This window comes from Malaclemys terrapin, chromosome 1 (genome assembly GCF_027887155.1).
Source record: "Malaclemys terrapin pileata isolate rMalTer1 chromosome 1, rMalTer1.hap1, whole genome shotgun sequence".
NCBI classification, from domain to species: Eukaryota; Metazoa; Chordata; order Testudines; family Emydidae; genus Malaclemys; species Malaclemys terrapin.
The window spans coordinates 7,029,145-7,043,124 of record NC_071505.1 but is presented as its reverse complement, the minus strand read 5'-3'; the positions used below and the strand labels follow the sequence as shown (position 1 = coordinate 7,043,124).

Here is a 13,980-nt window from a genome sequence, read left to right as displayed (position 1 = left end):
CTGGACCACAACACTGGCACTCAAGAGAGGAGCGACAGCAGGAGATGAGGGCTAGTAGCTGCCTGTGGCTGGAAGCCCTGCCTGGGATATTAGCTTCACCCCATCCAGGGAACAGGATTTGCCTCTATCCCAGGGCCTGGTATGATGCCCACTGAAGTCCAGTGGTGTGAATAACTGAGTTTTCAGTTTTGTGGCCGAACCAAAAAAGAAAAAAAAAGTTTCAGGTTGACTCAAGAAAGAGTCCAGTGGAGGGGAACAAAAATGATTAGGGGGCTGGAGCACATGACTTATGAGGAGAGGCTGAGGGAACTGGGATTGTTTAGTCTGCAGAAGAGAAGAATGAGGGGGGATTTGATAGCTGCTTTCAACTACCTGAAAGGGGGTTCCAAAGAGGATGGATCTAGACTGTTCTCAGTGGTGGCAGATGACATAACAAGGAGAAATGGTCTGAAGTTGCAGTGGGGGAGGTTTAGATTGGATATCAGGAAAAACTTTTTCACTAGGAGGGTGGTGAAGCACTGGAATGGGTTACCTAGGGAGGTGGTGCAATCTCCTTCCCTAGAGGTTTTTAAGGTCAGGCTTGACAAAGCCCTGGCTGGGATGATTTAGTTGGGGATTGGTCCTGCTTTGAGCAGGGGGTTGGACTAGATGACCTCCTGAGATTCCTTCCATCCTTGATATTCTATGATTCTATGATGTCTACACTGCAATTAAACTAGGGTTACCATATTTTGTGCCTCCAAATGGAGGACACTCCACGGGGCCCCGGCCCCGCCCCCAGCCCCGCCCACGCCCCCGCCCCAACTCCGCCCCCTCCCCAAAGTCTCCGCCCCCTCCCCTGCTTCCCGCGAACATTTAATTCGCGGGAAGCCTGAAGCAGGTAAGGGGGAGTGTGGGGGGAGGAGGCGCGGCCCAGGCTGGCCCCCCGGAGGCTCCAGCCTGGGTCGGCTCGGGCCCTGGGGTGCCGGCCCCGGCCGACCACCCCCGGCCCGCCCAGCACTGCCGGCCCCCGGCGGCCCAGCGCACCCCCCGCTATCCCGGACCGGCTCCCGGCTCCGCGACCCCGCGGCCCAGCGCGCTACCCCGGACCGGCCCGCGGCCCAGCGAACCCCCCCGCTACCCCGGACCGGCCCGCGGCCCAGCGTACCCCCCGCTACCCCGGACCGGCCCGCGGCCCAGTGAACCCCCCCGCTACCCCGGACCGGCCCGCGGCCCCGCGGCCCGGCGCACCCCCCCGCTACCCCGGACCGGCTCCCCGCCCGGCCCCGCGGCCCGGCGCACCCCCCCGCTACCCCGGACCGGCTCCCCGCCCGGCCCAGCGGCCCGGCGCACCCCCCCGCTACCCCGGCCCGGCCCGCGGCCCCGGCTCCCCGCCTGGCCCCGCGCCCGGCCCGGCACCATGCCCCCGGCCCCGCGACCCCGGCCCGGCCCCGCACCGGCCCCGGCCAAAGAGGCCCCAGCCGAGCCCTCAATCCCTCCCTCCCGATTTTCCCGGACATGCCCGGCTTTTGGGGATTTCCCCCCGGACGGGGATTTGAACCCCCAAAAGCCGGACATGTCCGGGAAAATCCGGACGTATGGTAACCCTAATTAAACAGCCGCGTAGCCCAAGCCCCGCGAGTCCGTGGCAGCTGACACGGGCTAGCGGCGGGGGGTTAATTTCAGTGTAGACATACTCTTAGAAAGCAGCCAGCCGCCAGTGCATCTGGTTTGTCATTCAGAGGGCAGTGACCACACTATGGTCACTATGGTGACGCTGGATCACAACACTGGCACTCAAGAGAGGAGCGACAGCAGGAGATGAGGGCTAGTAGCTGCCTGTGGCTGGAAGCCCTGCCTGGGATATTAGCTTCACCCCATCCAGGGAACAGGATTTGCCTCTATCCCAGGGCCTGGTATGATGCCCACTGAAGTCCATTGGGGTGAATAACAGTTTTCAGTTTTGTGGCCGAACCAAAAAAGAAAAAAAAAGTTTCAGGTTGACTCAAGAAAGAGTCCAGTGGGGGGGAACAAAACTGATTAGGGGGCTGAAGCACATGACTTAAGAGGAGAGGCTGAGGGAACTGGGATTGTTTAGTCTGCGGAAGAGAAGAATGAGGGGGGATTTGATAGCTGCTTTCAGCTACCTGAAAGGGGGTACGAAAGAGGATGGATCTAGACTGTTCTCAGTGGTGGCAGATGACAGAACAAGGAGAAATGGTCTCAAGTTGCAGTGGGGGAGGTTTAGATTGGATATCAGGAAAAACTTTTTCACTAGGAGGGTGGTGAAGCACTGGAATGGGTTACCTAGGGAGGTGGTGGAATCTCCTTCTTTAGAGGTTTTTAAGGTCAGGCTTGACAAACCCCTGGCTGGGATGATTTAGTTGGGGATTGGTCCTGCTTTGACCAGGGGGTTAGACTAGATGACCTCCTGAGGTTCCTTCCAACCTTGATATTCTATGATTCTATGATGTCTACACCGCAATTAAACAGCCGCGTAGCCCAAGGCCCGCGAGTCCGTGGTAGCTGACACGGGCCAGCGGCGGGGGTTTAATTTCAGTGTAGACATACTCTTAGAAAGCATCCAGCCGCCAGTGCGTCTGGTTTGTCATTCAGAGGGCAGTGATTCGGGGGCTGGAGCACATGACTTATGAGGAGAGGCTGAGGGAACTGGGATTGTTTAGTCTGCAGAAGAGAAGAATGAGGTGGGATTTGATAGCTGCTTTCAACTACCTGAAAGGGGGTTCCAAAGAGGATGGATCTAGACTGTTCTCAGTGGTGGCAGATGACAGAACAAGGAGAAATGGTCTGAAGTTGCAGTGGGGGAGGTTTAGATTGGATATCAGGAAAAACTTTTTCACTAGGAGGGTGGTGAAGCACTGGAATGGGTTACCTAGGGAGGTGGTGCAATCTCCTTCCCTAGAGGTTTTTAAGGTCAGGCTTGACAAAGCCCTGGCTGGGATGATTTAGTTGGGGATTGGTCCTGCTTTGAGCAGGGGGTTGGACTAGATGACCTCCTGAGGTTCCTTCCATCCTTGATATTCTATGATTCTATGATGTCTACACTGCAATTAAACAGCCGCGTAGCCCAAGCCCCGCGAGTCCGTGGCAGCTGACACGGGCTGGCGGCGGGGGGTTAATTTCAGTGTAGACTTACTCTTAGAAAGCAGCCAGCCGCCAGTGCATCTGGTTTGTCATTCAGAGGGCAGTGACCACACTATGGTCACTATGGTGACGCTGGATCACAACACTGGCACTCAAGAGAGGAGCGACAGCAGGAGATGAGGGCTAGTAGCTGCCTGTGGCTGGAAGCCCTGCCTGGGATATTAGCTTCACCCCATCCAGGGAACAGGATTTGCCTCTATCCCAGGGCCTGGTATGATGCCCACTGAAGTCCAGTGGGGTGAATAACTGAGTTTTCAGTTTTGTGGCCGAACCAAAAAAGAAAAAAAAAGTTTCAGGTTGACTCAAGAAAGAGTCCAGTGGAGGGGAACAAAAATGATTAGGGGGCTGGAGCACATGACTTATGAGGAGAGTCTGAGGGAACTGGGATTCTTTAGTCTGCAGAAGAGACGAATGAGGTGGGATTTGATAGCTGCTTTCAACTACCTGAAAGGGGGTTCCAAAGAGGATGCATCTAGACTGTTCTCAGTGGTGGCAGATGACAGAACAAGGAGAAATGGTCTGAAGTTGCAGTGGGGGAGGTTTAGATTGGATATCAGGAAAAACTTTTTCACTAGGAGTGTGGTGAAGCACTGGAATGGGTTACCTAGGGAGGTGGTGCAATCTCCTTCCCTAGAGGTTTTTAAGGTCAGGCTTGACAAAGCCCTGGCTGGGATGATTTAGTTGGGGATTGGTCCTGCTTTGAGCAGGGGGTTGGACTAGATGACCTCCTGAGGTTCCTTCCGTCCTTGATATTCTATGATTCTATGATGTCTACACCGCAATTAAACAGCCGCGTAGCCCAAGCCCCGCGAGTCCGTGGCAGCTGACACGGGCTGGCGGTGGGGGGTTAATTTCAGTGTAGACATACTCTTAGAAAGCAGCCAGCCGCCAGTGCATCTGGTTTGTCATTCAGAGGGCAGTGACCACACTATGGTCACTATGGTGACGCTGGATCACAACACTGGCACTCAAGAGAGGAGCGACAGCAGGAGATGAGGGCTAGTAGCTGCCTGTGGCTGGAAGCCCTGCCTGGGATATTAGCTTCACCCCATCCAGGGAACAGGATTTGCCTCTATCCCAGGGCCTGGTATGATGCCCACTGAAGTCCAGTGGGGTGAATAACTGAGTTTTCAGTTTTGTGGCCGAACCAAAAAAGAAAAAAAAAGTTTCAGGTTGACTCAAGAAAGAGTCCAGTGGAGGGGAACAAAACTGATTAGGGCGCTGGAGCACATGACTTATGAGGAGAGTCTGAGGGAACTGGGATTCTTTAGTCTGTGGGAGAGAAGAATGAGGGGTTATTTGATAGCTGCTTTCAACTACCTGAAAGGGGGTTCCAAAGAGGATGGATCTAGACTGTTCTCAGTGGTACCAGATGACAGAACAAGGAGTAATGGTCTCAAGTTGCAGTGGGGGAGGTTTAGATTGGATATCAGGAAAAACTTTTTCACTAGGAGGGTGGTGAAGCACTGGAATGCATTACCTAGGGAGGTGGTGGAATCTCCTTCCTTAGAGGTTTTTAAGGTCAGGCTTGACAAAGCCCTGGCTGGGATGATTTAGTTGGGGATTGGTCCTGCTTTGAGCAGGGGGTTGGACTAGATGACCTCCTGAGGTCCCTTCCAACCTTGATATTCTATGATTCTATGATGTCTACATCTGGTTTGTCATTCAGAGGGCAGTGACCACACTATGGTCATTATGGTGACGCTGGATCACAACACTGGCACTCAAGAGAGGAGCGACAGGAGGAGATGAGTCATCCCATATCAATTCTCTAGGACTGCTCCATAGGGGTATGTGTGAGATATTTAGATCCTGGCACAGATCTAGAGCCCAGCTGCTGGTCCCCTTCAGTCTTACCAGTTGGTTTGCTTTGGCTAATGTTTTCTTTTTAAGGCTATCTCTGGAAGGGGAATGGCAATTTTGTTAATAGAGGCCCTCCCAGGAGGCCTGTCCTGCAGCGTCTCTAACAACCCAAATCATGGAGTTTTATTTCCCCACCTGCTTTTAGTGGAGAAGATCGTTGGTCCCCGGGATTTACTTGTCAGCGAACAAAGTTACAGCTCTTTGAGGCTGACCTGGACTCCTGCCACAGGGAAAGTGACGGAATACCACCTCCTCCTGAATTCAGTTTCCACTACCGGGCAGCTTATTTCTGAAGACCAGCGGCAGGTAGACATCCTCCTTTCCCCGAGTTTGGCACATGGAATGTTTGCCATCCTCTGATTTTCAGAGACTCTGAGTTTGATGGCTGCCATCTTGGCCAATGTCCCAGGGCAGGACACGTTGCCCACTTTCTGACCGAACAAAACCGAACACCCTTGCCCCGCCCCTTGTCTGAGGCCCTGCCCTGCTCACTCCACCCCCCCTCTCTCTGTCGCTTGCTCTCCCGCACCCTCACTCACTCACTCACTCATTTTCACCAGGCTGGGGAGCGTTGGGGAGGGTCCCTTTCTGACCAGGCGTTTGGTTGAAAACTGGATGCCTGGCAACCCCGCCTGGGCAGGTGGAGGTTCCGAGGCTCCCCACAGCGGCTTGGGCTCCCTGGGCAGCTCTTACCATGGCCCGGCTCTGGCTTCTGGCCTGGCCAGGTGGCAGGGCCTTAGGGGGAAGGGGAGGTGCAGGGGGCGGGGCCTCATGGTGAGGGAGGGACTAAGGAGCTAAAATGTTCTTTCTGCCCAGGGCCCCAATAAATCTTAATCCGCCTCTGCAGAAGACCAAGGGGCTGGGCTGCGCTGTCCTGGTGCAGGATCAAACCGCTTCCACTAGAAGAGGCTGCACTTTACGAGTGGGGCACAGGGGTGCTTGCTATGTCTGTTGCTAATGGGCCAGATTCTGCTCCCAGGGATGCTGGTGCTGCCCCATTGAGAGTGGGCCTTAGCCCAAAGGCGGGGAGGGTGCATTGGGGGAAGACCCTGTCGTGTCCAGCTGTAAGATCTTTCTCATTTCAATGGATGGAAAATACCTCGAGGGTCAGGGGGATGATTGCAATGCTGATTTATAACCACTTTAATTCAAGATGTGGATTTGCCATGTTCAAGCATCAGCTTATCTTTTGGGGCCATCTTTTTGTTCTGCGTTTGTGCAGCACCTAGCACCAGGAGGTCTTGATCTATGGCTGTGGCTCCCAAGCACGATAGAAATACTCGTGTGGCTCATGTTACTGTAGCATCTGAGCACTTTCCAATCTGCAACGCATGTGTCCTCACAACACCCCAGTGAGGCAGGGCAGGGCTAGTATCCCCATTATACAGATGGGGAACTGAGGCTCAGAGAGGCTAGGTGACTCACTGCAGGTCACAGAGGGAATCTGGGGCAGAACAGGGAACTGACCCCCAGTTTCTCAAGGGCCAGGCCAACACCCAGAGACACTGGGCCATCCAGGCTAGCGATTGGCCGGGATCCCAATTTGTATAGTTCAGGGGTCTGGTTAGGGTGGATCAGCACTCAGAAGTTCAGCTCTTCACCCCACACGGGTAGTGAATCACGTCCACACACGCAGACGGTGGTGGGAATTGAACTGGGGGCGTTCAGCCCCCACAGCACAGCCACTTGAGTTAAAGCAGCAGCTCCGTTAACTGTGGGTATGTAGAAGGCGCGTCTCATCTCCGTGGCCGGCCACTAGAGGGAGCCATAATTACAGCCATCAAGGCCACCTATTACCTCTGTGCTGGCGGGAGAGGGGCAGGGTTAATCTAATTGCTCTTTTCTGTCCCGAATCACCCTGATTCCTTGGTCTTGAGCTGAGGCTGGAAATCTCATGAGCAGGCTCTCTCAGAGGCATCCTGGTGTTTCCAGTCTTCTAATGGGTAGAACGTGAGAACAGCCCACTTCCTTGTAACACGCTCGCTCTTCTGCTTCCAGTCTTTGGGGCATCGGGGCAGTATGGAGCACGCTACCGGCGCGTAGCCAATAAACAATAGTAATCTCTTATCTCATTGGACCAGATGCCACCACCCCAACTCACAATGAGCGGTACTCTACATAGCGTTTGATTTCAGTGGGCCCACTCACAAAGCAAAGGACTTCTCAGGGTAAGAGTAGCAGATTCTGGTCCAGCATTCAGTGTTACCTTGGTAGTTATTAATATTTACGCTACAGTAGCCCCAACCGAGATCCGGGCCTCATTGTGCTAGGAGCTGTACATGCACATAGCAAGAGACAGACTGCTCTGGAGAGTTTTTCTATCCGAATAAAACTCAGAAATAAATATTCAGCCTACATTTTTCGCTTACCAATTTCATCCCCTGGCTTCAGATCCAAAGGCCTTTGACATTAATGGAAAGTCTCCCACTGACTTGAGGATGCAGCCTTGGATCAAACCAGGTTCTCCTTTGTAATGGCTTCCCCTTCATGGCGTTTACATCCTTGGCTGTAAGTGTAGAGAGGGAAAATCCCCTTCCGACGCCCAGCCAAATCAAAGGGAATAGATCCTGCTGTCAAAATGCTTGAACTCCTGAGTGGCATTCTAGCACCGCCCTTCCAGATCTGCATGGCTCGTTGCGGAACTCCTCGGAGCCTGCTTTGCCCAACAGCAGCCGGCTAAGCGCCTCTCTTCTCTTGTCTGTGACAGATTGTTTTGGATGGCAACAAAAGCACCGTGCTGGTGTCAGACCTGAAGCCCGACACGAACTATTCCTTCACGGTCCTGGCGGTCTATACGGACGCTCGCGGGGAGTCAACGGCCGTCAAAGGGAAAACGAGTGAGTGTGTCCTTTGGAAACTGCTCCCCTTGTTATTTACGGTATTTGTTGGCGTGTCCAGAAGCCAGCCTGGAAACGGTGTGTGTTGGGTGCAGCTTGGAAGCATCCGATACTGTCTGGTTTAGTGAATCATGGTATCTTAGGGCTGGTCTACATTAACGGGGGGGGGGGGGGGGGGGAGGTTGATCTAAGATACGCAACTTCAGCTATGAGAATAGCGTAGCTGAAGTCGACGTATCTTAAATCGACTTACTTCGCGTCCTCATGGCGCGGGATCAATGGCCGCCGCTCCCCTGTCGACTCCGCTTACGCCTCTCGCTCGGGTGGAGTTCCAGAGTCGATGGGGAGTGTGTTCAGGGATCGATTTATCGCGTCTAGATGAGACGTGATAAATCAATCCCCGATAGATCGATTACTACCCGCCGATCCGGTGGGTAGTGAAGACGTACCCTAATTTATCAGTGATGGTGTCTGATTTAATATAATTTCCAAGTGCCTGAGAATGTTGAGTTTGCTTAGGTCATGGCTCTGCAAGTTGCTCTGTGCATTGGGCCCCTGGGGGCTCAGCACTGGTACAGTGGTCTGCTCATGGGGGCAGGATCAGGGACCTAGTTTTTTCAAGGAACTCTGTCATGCTCCACGTAGTCCTGCACTAATCCATAGCAAGGGTGCAATTCACCCCAGTGCACGGCTTCGTGTTCCCCTGAAGCTCTATTTTGAGGGTGTCAGTGGATTTAGGTCGTGTCATGGCCGGGTACTGGCTGTCTGCATGCAGGGCTGAATTTCACCCAAGGAGAACACCGAAGTGGCACGATTATTATGCTCCTGAAGTCAGGAAGTGACCTAAGTGAAGGTCACTCCTGCCCCTGCTCTAGGAGCTGATCTGTGCATCAGGCTGGTCCTCTGCACAGTGGTGACTTTCACCCAGTCACCTGAGTCCCTGAATCCTGGATCATCAGACTGGCAACACAGCAGCTTCCTGTGGGACTCTGCTTAAGGCACATTTTAAATAATTTTATTGGGATTTCCTCTGTACTCAGATTCGACATCGCTCATTCATCTGCTGTTACGTTACTGCCTTCCTTTAAGAGCCAGTTTCCCAGTGTCAGAAATATAGGCCCAAATTCAGGCCAGGTGCCACACTAGCAAGACTCCCGTTTACTCTGGGTCTGGATTTGGCTGACTGGGTGCGTCTTGAACCAGGTGTCGCTGCACAGCAGGTGTGTTAAGGAGTTGCACCGGTTCAGCTCCTCTGTTTTGCGTGAAGCATCTAGTCTGCTGTTCCCGAGGGACCTTCTTTTTTGAGTGGTGTCTGTCTTCTTGAGGGAGGATCTCAGGCAGGATTAAATAAATAATGAGTCTTAGATTCATAGACTCAGACTTGAAGGCCAGAGGGGACCATCATGATCATCTAGCCTGACCTCCTGCACTTGCAGGCCACAGAACCTCGCCTACCCGTCCCTGTAATAGACCCCTCACCTTTGGATGAGTCACTGAAGTCCTCAAATTATGGTTTAAAGGCTTCAAGTTACAGAGAATCCACCATTTACATTAGTTTAAACGTGCAAGTGCCCCGTGCTCCATGCTGCAGAGGAAGGCGAAAAACCCTCTGGGCTTCTGCCAATCTGACCGAGGGGAAAATTCCTTCCCGACCCCAGATCACTTAGACCCTGAGCATGTGGGCAAGACCCACCAGGCAGATACCTGGGAAAGAATTCTCTGTAGTAACTCAGAGCCCTGCCCATCTGCTAGTGCCGTGATAACGTTTCCTTACATGCACTCGCCAGGAATAAGATGGAAGGTTTTGGTGGGAAAAGTAAAGCCACCCGATGTATCTTCTGATCCCCACCAGTGAGCCGGAGGCAGGAGCTGTAGCTCTGGCTGCTTGGATCAGTACCGAGGCACGTGAGCAGGAGTAAAGAAGCTTCAGTGCATGTGCCATTGCAGCGTTGCCCCGCCTTCAAGCTCACGCTACCCTCAGTAGCGTCAGTGGCAATGCCTTGGGGTAGAGATCCCCTAGAATTCCTAGCTCCGTACTAAGCAGTGGTGCATTGTGGGCGATCCTGTAACATTCTCATGCTACGACATTCACTTTGCCCAGGTGCCAGTGACCCTGCAAGGTGTGGGAGGGCATGAAGCAAGGAACTAGGGATGTTAGTGAGGGGATAGAAGGGAGCATGGGGGATCTAGGGTGACCAGATGAGAGGCGTGAAATATCGGGACGAGGGGGTTCCGGCGGAGCCAAAAAAAAACCCCCCAAGAGACGGCGGCGGAGGAAAAAACAAAAGCAAAAAAAAAAAAATCAAGAGCTGCCGGAGCATAGGAAAAATTTGTGGGGGCTGCGCACCCACCGGCAGCTCCCCACCCCGCCCCCCTGCACCAGCTCGCCTCCGCTCCGCCTCCTGCCGCGTCCTGCTTCTCCCCCTCCTTCCAGCACTTGTGCCGCCATACAGCTGATTAGTGCAAGCCTGGGAGGGAGAGGGGAGGAGGAGGAATGCGGCGTGCTTGGGGAAGAGGCGGGGCCAGGGCGGGGATTTGGGGAGGGATCCAATGGGGCAGTGAGGGGGCGGGGCTGGGGGTGGGGCAAGGGTGGGAATTTGGGGAGGGATGCAATGGGGGAGGGAGGCTACGGAGTCAGGGTGGGGCCGGGGCGGAGTTGGGGCGGGGGGGGGCGCGAGCCCCCTCCACCTGTGCGCTGGAGGGCAAAATATCGGGACACTTTGTGTCCCGACCGAACGAACATCGGTCGGGACGCAGGACAAACAAGTAAATATTGGGACAGTCCCGATAAAATCGGGACGTCTGGTTACCCTAGGGGGATCTGATACTGTGAGAGAAGTGTCTGTTCACCGCTATGTCCCTTCACCCTTGGAGAACACGGGAGTTTCTCTTCTTTGTAGGGGGTCTTTGCTGTGAGGCAGCCCTGACCCTTAACCTCTGGGTCCCTTTTGTGTCTTCAAGCGCCCGTACCTCCAGTGACCAATTTCCGGGTCATAGAAGAAGGACTCTCCAGCCTCAAGGTAGCCTGGACTCCTCCCCTGGGGAAACTTGAAGGCTACAAGATCTACATGCCCAGATGTAAGTTGTGATCTGCTAGGTTTTCACACCAGCGTCAGGTATTTTCATGGAAGTCCTGATGCTTGGGAAAAGCAACGTCCCCACTTCCGGAGCTCTGTCCTCTAAGGCCCAGCCCTGGTATCACAATGCAGTGGGGATCCCATGGCATCGCTGATGTGTCTGTGTCACCCTGGGGCGACGTGGTGTTGGCCTCCCCAGGTGAGTTTGGAGCCTCTTGTAGAAAGCAAGGTAGTCCCACCAAGGCAGGGGCTTTCCTTTGCAAACCCAGACGGTACAATTCTGTGGCTGCCCTGCGTCTAATTCTCTGACGCTGACAGTAGACTGGCAAATATGCCACGCTCCTCTGTTCACAGGTGTCACTCACCAGGGTGTCCTATTTGGTTCTGGCCCCTACAGCAAACAGACCCGGGATGACCTATGAGCAGATTCTGGGCGGCGATGTCACCTCTCACGTGCTTGGCAACTTGCAGGAGGAGAACGAATATACTGTCAGTATCTATGCTGTGTACCACCAGGGCCCGAGCCAACCGGTGTCCACTACGGGGAGAACATGTAAGAGATTTGATTGCTGAGGTGGCATTCTTAATTGCACTGGAAATCGGGCTCACGCCTGTTCTCCTTTGCACGCTTGCTCCTGCTCTGATGCTTGCCCCGTGCACATGTATGCTTTTCTTTGCACGCTTATGCTGCTGTCATGCCTGTCTCTGTGCATACATATGGTCTTTGCATGCTCGCTTCTGCTCTCACGCCTGTCCCTCTGCTTAGGCGTGCTCACACATGCTCATACACACTCTACACTTATTCTTGTGCTCTCTGGCACACGCAGACCTGCTCTTCCATCCATCCCCGTGCCCCTGCATGCTCCCCCCTGCTCCCACCCCCCATTCTTGCTCACATTCCCCGACACGCTCACGCTGGGAGATTGCTCTCAACCGTTCAGCCTCCGCTCCAGCCCATTCCATTTAATAAAGGCTCAGTCAGAATCTCCTCTCACTGTCTGAAGTCAAGGGAAGCGGCAGGTGTTCGACATTTTTGACGTCCAGCACTGGTTTAGCTGCCTTAATATGGACTTAGGAGCCTAACTTTAGGAACTGGTTTTTTAAAACTCTAGGCCATCGGGGTTACTTGAAGCATCACCTCCACTCCTCAGCAGTGACCTGTTCTTGATGTTTCAGGGAAAGCCCCACCCCCTTCACTCCTTATAACTCCAAGCCCATCCTCAGCGCTAGGTGGGAAATGGTTTTCCCAGCCTGGAACATGTTTTGAGATTTCTAAAACGTTTCCTGTCCCAAATCACTACATAAGGGGCTCGGCATGTCTGGTCTGAGGCCAGGGTCTAGAAGAGGGAAGCTAGCCCCGCTACAGCCTGTGCTGTGGAGAAAGAGGACTGCTCTGTTGACAACGTTCACTATAGCTAGTTGCTGTCTGGGCTGCGTGGCCCCGCCCTTCATCTGAGGGGGCAGGGCTATTGTTCATTTAGGCTCCACCCACCCACCCAGACTTGACATTTCACGAGCACTCGATTACATTGTTCCGGATCTTCCATTTCATGGAAGTCGTTGGGATTTATGCAGAGATTTACCCCCGCTGAGAGTCTGGCCTAGTGTTTAAAACAAGCAGCCTTCCCCTCTGCCCCCTCCCTTCGTTTATCCACTCACCCTGTGTGCCTTGCTCTCTCTTTAAGCCCGGGCCTGCTCCCTGCCTGCAGATCTGTTGGCATCCCAGCACTCGGTGTAAATCAAACCAGGCTAGAAAAAGCGACCGTGACAGCTCGAGCAGCTGGCGTCGCTGCAGCTTGGGCTCCGAGTGGCTGTTCCTGATGAGTGGACTACAGCCTTTTCCTAGAGGCATTAAAACCGACAGGCTCTGAGGGAACTCTTCGAAATCCCTCTCCCCGCTGGCTAATGTAGGCGGGAGGCAGCCCACGGTTCCTTCAGAGCCATCGGTTGCATGGGCTGTAATGTAGCTTCTCTGAAATGTCTCTTCCCTTTAACCCTTCCAGTGAAGCTCCTGCCAGTGAAAAGCATCTTGCTCCAGAATGAGACGACTGACACCATCCAGGCCAGGTGGACCTCAGTTAGGGGAGCATCAGGATACAGGCTCACCTGGGTGTCGGCAGGTACAGTCTCCAGGAACCAGAGGAGCGTGTTATTTTCATGATGCTCTGTTAGCAGCCTGCATCATTATTGGATCTGCTTTTGCTCTTGTCATCACCCCTGGGTGCAGGTTCCCACCCAAGCTTCCCACAATACAGCTTGAGATTAGAGACAGACCTGGTCAAAATCCTGACCCTAAACACCTGGGATCTGAATCCAGATCCAGATCTGAGTTTTGCACGGGGGTCTTTTCTCTGACCCTTGATTCAAACACCCTTTATGCTGTTCTTAGGGGGAGAAGTGTTAGAAATCCAGATTTTCTTATTTTATTTTTGTCCCGCAGGAAGGATGGATTGGTGGTTAAAACAAAAAACAGGGAGTCAGGACACTTGCGTCCTCTTCCTGCCCTGTGACTGACTTTCCGGGTTGACCTAGGGCAAGTAACTTCTCCTCCGGGTACCTCAGCTTCCCTAGTTGTAAAATAGGGATAACACCACCAAACTGGGGTGATTTAGTTGGGGATTGGCCCTGCTTTGAGCAGGCGGTTGGACTAGATAACCTCCTGAGGTCCCTTCCAACCCTGATATTCTATGATTCATTCAATGGTATCTCTGAAGCACTTTGAGATCCCCAGGTAGGAAGGTGCTTTAGGGCAGTGGTTCTCAACCAAGGGTCCGGGACCCCTTGGGGGGCCACGAGCAGGTTTCAGGGGAGCTGCCAAGCAGGGCTGGCATTAGCCTCGCTGGGGCCCAGAGCAGAAAACCGAAGCCCCATTGCATGGGGCTGAAGCCCGGGGCCCTGAGCCCTGCCAGTCGGGGCTGAAGCCGAAGCTGGAGCAACTTAGCTTTGCGGGGGCCCCTGTCACATGGAGCCCCAGGCAATTGCCCTGCTTGCTACCCCCTAACACCAGCCCTGGCTTTTATATACAGAAAACCAGTTGTTGTGGCACAGGTGGGCCGTGG

The 13,980-nt window shown here is 53.9% G+C and overlaps 1 protein-coding gene across 1 annotated transcript in view; it reads left to right on the top strand.

Moving 5' to 3' along the window:
• LOC128830334 (collagen alpha-1(VII) chain-like) overlaps window positions 1-13,980 on the top strand; it is a 181,470-nt gene that overhangs the window by 38,410 nt on the left and 129,080 nt on the right. Inside the window, exons 8-12 of the mRNA XM_054016154.1 lie at window positions 5,153-5,313; window positions 7,715-7,844; window positions 10,806-10,922; window positions 11,319-11,474; window positions 12,925-13,041. Coding sequence (XP_053872129.1) covers window positions 5,153-5,313; window positions 7,715-7,844; window positions 10,806-10,922; window positions 11,319-11,474; window positions 12,925-13,041 — 681 coding nt within the window. The remainder of the gene's footprint in view (window positions 1-5,152; window positions 5,314-7,714; window positions 7,845-10,805; window positions 10,923-11,318; window positions 11,475-12,924; window positions 13,042-13,980) is intronic.